This window comes from Lucilia sericata, unplaced genomic scaffold, assembly GCF_015586225.1.
Source record: "Lucilia sericata isolate MDLA Ls3-8-SP2 unplaced genomic scaffold, ASM1558622v1 Contig001269F_arrow, whole genome shotgun sequence".
NCBI classification, from domain to species: domain Eukaryota; kingdom Metazoa; phylum Arthropoda; class Insecta; order Diptera; family Calliphoridae; genus Lucilia; species Lucilia sericata.
Window position 1 is genome coordinate 102,501 of NW_023995220.1, and position 12,053 is coordinate 114,553.

Sequence of the window (12,053 nt, forward strand, 5' to 3'; positions counted from 1 at the left end):
TACTTCAACAATCATTCCGCGAGAATCGCTACCTACACCGCCACCAGATCCCCGAGAAGCCCTGGCAAGAAATTCTCAAATCGAAAATGTTTTCGTTTATCCACCAACGAAAAAGGATTTACCCAGTGAATTTCATGGTCTACTTAACTATGCTGAACGTCAAGAGGAATTTCAAAAAATGTTGAACAGAACTATAGCAAATGATTGTCAGAATTTCCATAATACCAATCAAACCATGTCAAATGAACGGAAAGGTTCACGAGATGAAGATAATAAACAACGTCAACATCAGTGCCAATGTTGTGATAGAATACGTAAGGAATGCGAAGAATCCATAGAGCCATTACAATATCGTTTGACTTCGACAATAACAGCTGCTTTGGCTGCTTACGGAGCCATTGAACAATTGAATCGTATGTACACTATGTATGATCAATATTTGTCCCTGGAAAGAGATATGTCTCAGCGTAAGGAGTGTCTACGTTATGTTAGAACATTGGAACGTAAGGTAAGCTGGTAAAAAGTTATAATTTAATAAATTTAATTTTAATATTTTAAAGTTTTTCTTAAATAGTTTGAGCATCCAAAACCTGTGGATAAACCACCATTAGTAACAACATTTTCCGATCAGGAAATTGATCATCAAGATATGGAACAATCTATAGCTTTGCTAGAGACCATACTAAAACCTGAACAAATTGGACAACCTCATCATCATCATCAACAGCAAAATCAACCAAAGCTGCAGGATATTAAGCAGTAAGATTTTTTATATTTTTGCGAGATTCAGAATTTCAAAAATTTGTTTTTTTAGACAACGTGAACGCAGCAAATCTTTTATGATTGAGGATATGTCTAGTATGCGCGGTGATCGTGATACTTCTAAGAGTAATGCAGGTCATCTATTGCGACGTCAAAGTACTTATAGTGATAGTAAATCTAAAGTATCAAAATGGACCAAAGTTAAAGCTGCCTTTAAATGGGAAAGAGCAAATGTACCCGCCTTACTTGAGGGCTCTCGTGATAGCATTGGACTTACCCCCAATAATACAGAAGTGGCGAGGTGAGTACTTACATATACAAAATTTAAGGTACTTCCCACTCTTAAAATTCTATAAATCCATTGGGCTCAATGAAATAGTATGAGCTAGAGCAACTCTTGTTTTTGCTGAGTTTTTTCTTTATTTCTGCTTCATTCATGCAGTAATCTGCAATCGTGGTATTGAATGACGTTCAAAGCTACTGTATACGGAGTACGATCTATTGGATCCTGCAGATAGTTTTATACATGCATATTTTTCCTGACTTGGCACGAAATTAAGGTTTTCCTACTTTGTTCATGAGGTCAGGCTACTAGTTGACAGGTTGAAAACAATTGACATAAATTATGACTAAACTAGAACTGAACTGAACTAGAACTGAACTAGAACTGAACTAGAACTGAACTAGAACTGAACTAGAACTGAACTAGAACTGAACTAGAACTGAACTAGAACTGAACAAGAACTGAACTAGAACTGAACTAGAACTGAACTAGAACTGAACTAGAACTGAACTAGAACTGAACTAGAACTGAACTAGAACTGAACTAGAACTGAACTAGAACTGAACTAGAACTGAACTAGAACTGAACTAGAACTGAACTAGAACTGAACTAGAACTGAACTAGAACTGAACTAGAATTGAACTAGAACTGAACTAGAACTGAACTAGAACTGAACTAGAATTGAACTAGAACTGAACTAGAACTAAACTAGAACTGAACTAGAACTGAACTAGAACTGAACTTGAACTGAACTAGAACTGAACTAGAACTGAACTAGAACTGAACTGAACTAGAACTAGAACTAAATTTGAACTGAACTAGAACTAGAACTGAACTAGAACTAAACTAGAACTGAACTAGAACTGAACTAGAACTGAACTAGAACTAGAACTGAACTAGAACTGAACTAGAACTGAACTAGAACTGAACTAGCACTGAACTAGAACTGAACTAGAACTGAACAAGAACTGAACTAAACTGAACTAGAACTGAACTAGAACTGAACTAGAACTGAACTAGAACTGAACTAGAACTGAACTAGAACTGAACTAGAACTGAACTAGAACTGAACTAGAACTGAAACTAGAACTGAACTAGAACTGAACTAGAATTGAACTAGAACTGAACTAGAACTGAACTAGAACTGAACTAGAACTGAACTAGAACTGAACTAGAACTGAACTAGAACTGAACTAGAACTGAACTAGAACTGAACTAGAACTGAACTAGAACTAGAACTGAACTAGAACTGAACTAGAACTGAACTAGAACTGAACTAGAACTGAACTAGAACTGAACTAGAACTGAACTAGAACTGAACTAGAACTGAACTAGAACTGAACTAGAACTGAACTGAACTAGAACTGAACTAGAACTGAACTAGAACTGAACTAGAACTGAACTAGAACTGAACTAGAACTGAACTAGAACTGAACTAGAACTGAACTAGAACTGAACTAGAACTGAACTAGAACTGAACTAGAACTGAACTAGAACTGAACTAGAACTGAACTAGAACTGAACTAGAACGGAACTAGAACTAGAACGGAACTAGAACGGAACTAGAACTAGAACGGAACTGAACTTGAACTGAACTAGAACTGAAATAGAGCTGAACTTGAACTGAACTTGAACTGAACTAGAACTGAACTAGAACTGAACTAGAACTGAACTAGAACTGAACTAGAACTGAACTAGAACTGAACTGAACTAGAACTGAACTAGAACTGAACTAGAACTGAACTAGAACTGAACTAGAACTGAACTAGAACTGAACTAGAACTGAACTAGAACTGAACTAGAACTGAACTTGATCTAGAACTTAACTAGAATTGAACAAAAATTGAACAAGAACTGACCTATAACTGAACTCGCCGTCGGGACAATATTAAAAAGTATGCACAATGTACATTCCGATTATTAAGTTTTTCGAACACCAAAATTGTATTTAAAAAATCAATTGCAAAGTACTAGAACTAGAACTGAACTAGAACGGAACTAGAACTAGAACGGAACTAGAACTAGAACGGAACTAGAACTAGAACGGAACTGAACTTGAACTGAACTAGAACTGAAATAGAGCTGAACTTGAATTGAACTTGAACTGAACTAGAACTGAACTAGAACTGAACTAGAACTGAACTAGAACTGAACTAGAACTGAACTGAACTAGAACTGAACTAGAACTGAACTAGAACTGAACTAGAACTGAACTAGAACTGAACTAGAACTGAACTAGAACTGAACTAGAACTGAACTTGATCTAGAACTTAACTAGAATTGAACTAGAACTGAACTAGAACTGAACTGAACTAGAACTGAACTAGAACTGAACTAGAACTGAACTAGAACGAACTAGAACTGAACTAGAACTGAACTAGAACTGAACTAGAACTGAACTTGATCTAGAACTTAACTAGAATTGAACAAAAATTGAACAAGAACTGACCTAGAACTGAACTCGCCGTCGGGACAATATTAAAAAGTATGCACAATGTACATTCCGATTATTAAGTTTTTCGAACACCAAAATTGTATTTAAAAAATCAATTGCAAAGTACTCCCTTATTTATATAATAATTTTCCATATTTTTTCCTCCGCAGATATTTGCGTGTACCATCATTACCTTGCGGTACCAGTTCGGCTGATAGCATTTTAAGTTCATCATCTGGTCATCTACTTAGTGATGCCGGTACACCGGGTACCATCAGTTCGGCAAGTTCAATGGATGATATTGATAACGCCTGTGGCATGAGTAATTATATAAACATTATATTTATCCAATTGTTTATGAATAATTTAAAATAAACATTTAAAATTTTCGCTATAAATTAAACAGGAAGAGATTCTTCAAAAAGTGATATACTAGAGGCGCAGGGTGAAAGATCTGCATCACAACCACAACTACAAGAATCAAAATCTCCGGATAGTTTAATAGCGACCACACCATCGGATTTGAATAGCAGTGGCATTGCTAGTAAATCATCATCGAATAAGTCTATACGTAAATGCAAATTGGTGCCTGATTTTGAAGTACTGCCCGAAGATGTTGAGGTTGTTATACCGCCTGGTAATAAGCGCAAAAATCGTACTCCTCCTAGCCCTTTAAATTTGAATTTGAAACAGGTAATTTTGAAAGCAAATATTTAAACAATATATTTTATTACTTTTTAACCGAGTCCTTGAATTCCATTGTCATTATTAAACCGCCCTACCAGGATCTTACTGACTCGGATCATCAATATTACACTTCACCTCATCTATTAAAAGCCAGTCCACAAGATGGTACACAATCATTAAATCGTACGTTTAGAAAAATTTCATCGCCAGTCAATTCATCTGTACCCTCAAGTCCTTCCCGGCATTCTGATTTCTTTGCAGAATACGGTTAGTATATTCATAAACAAACTTTTAATGTGAAGTATAACCTAATTTTTTTCATTAAATTAGAATGTGAAGATGTTTCTAGTGGGGATTTTTCTGAACCTAACTCCCCCAATCATTTGACTAATCGCAAAAGTTATGAACTGCAACAGGATGAAATAAATAGACGTTATCAGATCTTAAGAGCTAAATTGGATAAAGAATTTGAGAATAAGCGCAAAGAATGGCAGAAACTAAAATCAAATAGAGGTGTGTAGATTATGTAAAAAGCGATATGTTTATTTAATTCTTTCTGCTTTTCCAGCTATGGCTTTAGTAGCTGTACCCAGACCTCCCGAACCTATATCGCCGAACCCCTCGGCTATTAGCAGTAATATATCGACCAAACTTTTAGAAGAGAATCTTACACCTGATTTCAAGAAGAAATTACAAAAATGGCGTGTTAAGAAACAAGCTTCTATAGGTGGCATACAACCGGCCGCACCAATGTCTCCTACTATACCTAAAGATCCGAATACAAAGATTGATTGGCATTTGTGGAAAACGGGCCAGTTGAAATTAGAAGGCCAGGGATTAAGTCCACTGCCTGATCAAAAGGATTTACCCGAAGATTTCCAAAAGAAATTGGGTGAGTGTAAAGACAGACCTATATATATTTTGGATCTAGACCCCATATAAGAACTTTTGCGTTAATATTTAATATATTTCTTATAAATAAAATTACAGAACAATGGAATAAAATAAAACGTGGTGGATCTTCAACAAGTTGCACAGATTCTCTGAAACGTACCTATAAACATGGTGGATCGGGTAAGAAAGGAGAATCAGATGATGACCGCGCTGGTGATAAGGATAAGCGTATAGATAAACACAAGCCCCACGATAAAGAAAAGTCCGAAAGGTATTGAATATTAAAAATAATAGGAATCTTTTCTTTAATATGATTTTAAACTCAAATACAGATTAGCCAAACTAAAGGCCATTGTAAGTGAACATCCTGCCAAGGAAATTGAAGTAAAAACCTCTGCGGGTGTTATGAAATTTGAGGGTATTTCTCGCAAATTCACACGTAAACTTTATGAATGGGAAAAAGCGAGAGGCATAGGACCAGAATCATCTACATTTGCTTTGCTGCATCCCGGTTATTGTCCAATTGATGTTAAACGCATTTCAAAAGAGTCACATAATCGTAAGTTATTTTCCTTGCAAAAAAAATCACAATAAACATCTAAATGCATTTTTCAACAGATGAAAACTCTCCCACACTTAGTCGTTCCCTATCATTGGACAGTATTTCGCCTAGTATTGCTTTGCCAGTTATTTCCCAACAGGCCTCCAGTCTATCGTTGAATGATGTCAACGAGTTGAAAGAAATGGAGGGAGTGGTGAGTAGCACCGATGCTTTGGCCTTGGATAGTGATTACAATAAAAAATATGACGAACCGGAGGCGGTTATGGTAGAAGTGGAGGATCATATAGTAGAGACAGCTTCCCCTTTAAAGTTATTACCACCCCTGGATAAAAAGCAAACGCCCATTTATAAGTATGAGGAAAAAGCTTGTAAAGATTTTTGGTAAGGCAGCTATATTTATGATTTTTATATTATTGAAGCTATATATTTTTTAGCAATTCGAGGAAAATACAAAGTTTTGAATCTCATACAAATGTGGCGCCTTTATTGAATGTATTGAAAAATTCCGAAGAATTACTAAAGTTATTGAAACAAAAATCCACGGATATTGCTGAAAATGAAACGTTGCATTTATGTGATAGCGTCCTGGCTTTAATACGCAGCAGTTATTCTTATTACGCTGATAATCTAATGAAACCTAATGTTTTGAATGCCATATCGGACGTACAAAATGAACTGAGTCGTTTGAGGAATTTGGTAAGTGGGTTGTGATAAACTAATTTGACAAAAGCTGGACTAGTCGGCAACTAGAACTAGAACTGAACTAGAACTGAACTAGAACTGAACTAGAACTGAACTAGAACTAGAACTGAACTAGAACTGAACTAGAACTGAACTAGAACTGAACTAGAACTGAACTAGAACTGAACTAGAACTGAACTAGAACTGAACTAGAACTGAACTAGAACTGAACTAGAACTGAACTAGAACTGAACTAGAACTGAACTAGAACTGAACTAGAACTGAACTAGAACTGAACTAGAACTGAACTTGAACTGAACTAGAACTGAACTAGAACTGAACTAGAACTGAACTAGAACTGAACTAGAACTGAACTAGAACTGAACTAGAACTGAACTAGAACTGAACTAGAACTGAACTAGAACTGAACTAGAACTGAACTAGAACTGAACTAGAATTTAAATAGAATTGAACTAGAACTGAACTAAAACTGAACAAGAGCTGAACCCATAGTTTCTTATGTTAAAAACATTTAACTCAGATTTAATTTATTTTAATTTTAGTGCGAAAAAAGTCCTCTAGATGAAGCTTGCTGTCAAGAGATTATGGAGGAACGAAATCTAGAATATAATGAAGAAATCCAGGGTTTACACGAAACCCTAGAAATTCTCAAGCAAAATATACGTAAGTTCGGGCAACATAATTAAAACAAGCGACTTTCATATAATTTTCTTTGCAGAAGGAGGGTATCCACGTTTCTCTAAAGATATAGTGCCAGATATAAATATAATAGCCGATGAGGAATTATATCTACCACCGATAACTGCAACACCAACCGAAAACCGTTTCGACACACTCTCCACTACGCTAGAAGCAACCGATGAGTTGAGTACTTCAATGGTGGAGAACGAAATTAAGCCGAAAACATTTAGTAATAGCAATGGTATTGGTGGTCTGCCAGGTGGTGCAATGGGTGCCGCAAATATGATGGGTGGAGCCAAAAAGAAAGTTCGTTTGCGTAAAATGGGTTCGAGACAAAATTCAAAAACCGAAAGTGATAGCAGTGATGAGGATAATCATAGTATTCTAGAAACACCACGGCGTTTAAAACGTAAAAATTATCGTCTCAAGCAAAGGTCCTTCGATGAAGATCCTAGTTCGGCCACCATAGCAGAGGATATGGTTTATGTTTTGAAAGTTAAACCCGGTCAGCCTATACAACAGATATGTGATACGACTAACCGAACTATAGAGAGTGGTGTTCAGCATAATGCCACTTTTGCTCGACTGCCTTTGGCCACCTCGACTTCTTTACCCAATGTATTTGTGAAAACTAAAAGAAAAGTATTTACTGCAGTGCAGGAACCCATGGCTATAGATGGTGTGGCTGTTATAGAGCAGGAAATTCTACATTCTCCCACTGAGACCAATGCTAAAACCAATAACCAAACGAATAAAGAAAAACCTTTAAATAACGAAAAAACTTCTAGTCTTACGGGTTCACAAAAGGAAGCATTAATAAGAGATTTGGAAATAGAACTCAAGCCACGTGTTCTATTAGTGCACAAATCCATTAGTTTAGATGATGTACGTTCCGACAACAACTCTGATGATCTGCGCAAGACACGCAGTGTCCAAAGTTTAAAGCAAACAGCAGAAGCCAAGTCTGGCAAAAGCTCCACAGGTTTTCGCACACCCTTGGCTACAGACAGCTTTCGTTTGCTGAATCGCACTCGAGAAAGTCCCTTAAAGTTAGACAACATTACTCGATTTCAAAATATGCTGCAATATCCCAAAAGCAAAAAAGATCACTTATACCGGAAAAATAATGAAAAAAGCTTTAGCGTTAATCCAGTGCATTTTAAAGGAGCCACTATTAAGAGAATTGAAAATAAAATTGCCAAAACACATTCGGGGTCTTCGGTGGCAGATTCAGATTTTACAAAATTTCTCTCTCCCGATAAACTTGATAATACCGTACCACGCATAGCTAGAAAATGGGAACGCAAATCTCTTACACCCACTACACAACAAATCAAATTCGATTATCCCACACCCACTAACTCGGAACCCACTAGTCCAGTATTCGAACAAACCTGTAGACCCATGACTCCATTAAACGAACGAGCTTTACGCATACAGAAAGCCAAAGAAGAATTCCTACGTGAAAAACCCAGTCCCATAGCGGTGGTTAAATTAAGGGAAAATTTTCGACGTTCCGAAAATTGGGGCGAAAAACGTCAAAGTGATTTAAGTTTGAGTTCTACTACAGCCGATGAAAGTTCAGTGCATTGTGAACTAGCCGAATCGGAGGACAATGAACTGCACAAAAGTCTAAGTGCCGATACGATAAGAGCCGAATCGCCACCCACACAATCGGACACTGGCACAGATCAGGATTTTGGTGGCATTTATGATTCCATACCACGACAAGTTACTAGATCTGGTAAAATTTCCAGCAAATTAGGTTTTGCTACCCTGGCCTCCAAACTACGTAGAGTTAAGGGTAAAAAGGCCAACGAATCGAAAAGAACGTTAGCTACCACGCATACGAATTCCAATACCGCCAGTGGCAGTGCACTATCGGCTCTATGTCGTCAAAGTTTATTCACCGACATTCTCGTAGCTCCCCAAATAGTTTCGACTGACACAGAGGTAAAAGCGTCCTCCACTTCACGTGATAGTGTCATGAAGTCTCAATCGTCACCACACGCTTTGCAACGAAGTCCCAAAAATGCTTCGGGTGATTTGAGTCGTTTCAATAACGAGCGTTTAAATAAATCTCAAAGTGATCAATATGTTAAACGTCATAAGGAAAGTTATGTCTAGTCAATGTAAAACTGTTTAAATTTTATATTTATTAATTTATTTACTTATTACTACTATTTATTATTATTATTTTCTATGGAAATGTGTAATTTTATGCCAAAGAAAGAAATACTCGTATTTACAACTATTTAATATTTATTTTATTATTTATATAGCGAACTAATTTGCTTGGCCAATTTTTTATGTTATTAATTATATTTTTTTATTGTAAAACAGTTTGCAAAATGAAAACAAAACTGGAAAACAAATACATATGTGTATGTATGTATGTATGTATATGTAATTTTTTAATATCTCGAAAATAAAATTAACCTTTCAAAATATTATTTATTAATTTAAGCGGTTTTATTTCAATGGGTTATGTACTATAAAATAGAGCTCTACTCGTAGACCGCTGTGATCTATTGTAATATCCATCAATAGAATAAAAAAGGAGGACATTTTCATTGAGGACAGAAGAAGAGAGAGACAGAGAAGAGAGGGAAGTACCCTGGTGAAGTAATACACAAAAAGGTTTATAATGGCCTATGTCTACTTCTAACCAACCAACCAACCAACCAACTAACCAACCAACCAACCAACCAACCAACCAACCAACCAACCAACCAACCAACTAACTAACCAACCAACTAACTACTAACTAACTAACTAACTACTAACTAACTACTAACTAACTAACTAACTAACTAACTAACTAACTAACTAACTAACTACTAACTAACTAACTAACTAACTAACTACTAACTAACTAACTAACTAACTAACTACTAACTAACTAACTAACTAACTAACTAACTAACTACTAACTACTAACTAACTAACTAACTAACTAACTAACTAACTAACTAACTAACTAACTAACTAACTAACTAACTAACTAACTAACTAACTAACTAACTAACTAACTAACTAACTAACTAACTAACTAACTAACTACTAACTAACTAACTAACTAACTAACTAACTAACTAACTAACTACTAACTAACTAACTAACTAACTAACTAACTAACTAACTAACTAACTACTACTAACTAACTAACTAACTAACTACTAACTAACTAACTAACTAACTAACTAACTACTAACTAACTAACTAACTAACTAACTAACTAACTAACTAACTAACTAACTAACTAACTAACTAACTAACTAACTAACTAACTACTAACTAACTAACTAACTAACTAACTAACTAACTAACTAACTACTAACTAACTAACTAACTAACTAACTAACTAACTAACTAACTAACTAACTAACTAACTAACTAACTAACTAACTAACTAACTAACTAACTAACTAACTAACTAACTAACTAACTAACTAACTAACTAACTAACTAACTAACTAACTAACTAACTAACTAACTAACTAACTAACTAACTAACTAACTAACTAACTAACTAACTAACTAACTAACTAACTAACTAACTAACTAACTAACTAACTAACTAACTAACTAACTAACTAACTAACTAACTAACTAACTAACTAACTAACTAACTAACTAACTAACTAACTAACTAACTAACTAACTAACTAACTAACTAACTAACTACTAACTAACTAACTAACTAACTAACTAACTAACTAACTAACTAACTAACTAACTAACTAACTAACTAACTAACTAACTAACTAACTAACTAACTAACTAACTAACTAACTAACTAACTAACTAACTAACTAACTAACTAACTAACTAACTAACTAACTAACTAACTAACTAACTAACTAACTAACTAACTAACTAACTAACTAACTAACTAACTAACTAACTAACTAACTAACTAAACTAACTAACTACTAACTAACTAACTAACTAACTAACTAACTAACTAACTAACTAACTAACTAACTACTAACTAACTAACTAACTAACTAACTACTAACTAACCAACTAACTAACTAACTAACTAACTAACTAGGGAGTTCGAAGTATTTAAAAACTAACTAATTAAAAACCGGTTAACCGGTTTTCATTATAAATAACAAAATCTATTTTAATTTGAAAAAAAATAACGTTTATGTTTACATTTTATTAATAAAACATAGCCCGAAGTGATTTTTAACAGTTTAAAAGATTATCGGTTGTATTCATAAATAGTTAATTTAGGTTTATTAAACATTATTAAGCAAAATCCACGAAAATGGTATTCATAAACGTCAAATAGCTTAAAATACCTTCAATAAACCAATGACAAATAGAAAAAATTTATTGTACGCTCGACCCTACTTTAAGCCAACAATAAGTTGAATTCTTACAAATTTTGTCTCTGATTAAGCTTTTTTCATTAATTTTAGGTTGAAGACGAAAACTAATCATGTTTTATTCTGAAATGAAATCTAAAAATTGTAATTTTAACCTTTACAAATTTGTAAATAAAATTCCAGATAAATTTTAAAAGTTTATAGTTTGGTAAAAAAACTAAAATCTAGGCATTATTGGATTAATAGATGAATATTTGATAGTATTCCAGTAGGTCAATACTATTTTTGGCAATTTGGAAATGCCCGCCTGTCAATCAAATCATGGCACAATCATTTTATTTGTCTTTTTCATAGTTTATTCGCTAAATATAAAGCCATGAAGTAATTAAGAGTGTAAATTATATTGATTAGTGTTCTATCAATACAAAATATCTTCTTCGGCAATAAAATGTAGTCTTTTATCAAAGAAATTTATCAGTATTTGCAAAAATTTATTAAAAATTGCTATAAAAATAAGTAAAAATAACAAAATGTGCATAGTGATGTTTATTTTGTCACAAAATATTCGTTATTCGAATACTTTTAATTATAATTAGAAATATATATGTTATATTCATTCATCTGAACTAAATATATATTTATTGTAGCCATGTATACATTTATTTTTCTTAAAAGTTCGTTCTTATTTTCAAAAATGTGTTATAACCA

General features: G+C 34.0%; 1 protein-coding gene across 6 annotated transcripts in view; it reads left to right on the forward strand.

Moving 5' to 3' along the window:
• LOC119610721 overlaps positions 1-9,455 on the forward strand; it is a 16,611-nt gene extending 7,156 nt beyond the window's left edge. For 5 of the 6 annotated variants that reach the window (XM_037966057.1, XM_037966062.1, XM_037966058.1 and 2 more), the window contains exons 2-15: positions 1-508; positions 575-759; positions 815-1,063; positions 3,650-3,801; positions 3,886-4,172; positions 4,265-4,433; positions 4,497-4,679; positions 4,735-5,058; positions 5,157-5,331; positions 5,393-5,619; positions 5,679-6,003; positions 6,057-6,318; positions 6,867-6,987; positions 7,043-9,455. The exon at positions 1-508 is cut by the window's left edge. In XM_037966057.1, the coding sequence (XP_037821985.1) occupies positions 1-508; positions 575-759; positions 815-1,063; positions 3,650-3,801; positions 3,886-4,172; positions 4,265-4,433; positions 4,497-4,679; positions 4,735-5,058; positions 5,157-5,331; positions 5,393-5,619; positions 5,679-6,003; positions 6,057-6,318; positions 6,867-6,987; positions 7,043-9,132 (5,257 nt within the window). In that variant the 3' untranslated portion in view covers positions 9,133-9,455. Of the gene's footprint in view, positions 509-560; positions 760-814; positions 1,064-3,649; positions 3,802-3,885; positions 4,173-4,264; positions 4,434-4,496; positions 4,680-4,734; positions 5,059-5,156; positions 5,332-5,392; positions 5,620-5,678; positions 6,004-6,056; positions 6,319-6,866; positions 6,988-7,042 lie in introns of all 6 variants that reach the window. The other variant, XM_037966063.1, reaches the window with a different exon arrangement.
• Positions 9,456-12,053: the final 2,598 nt, after the last annotated feature.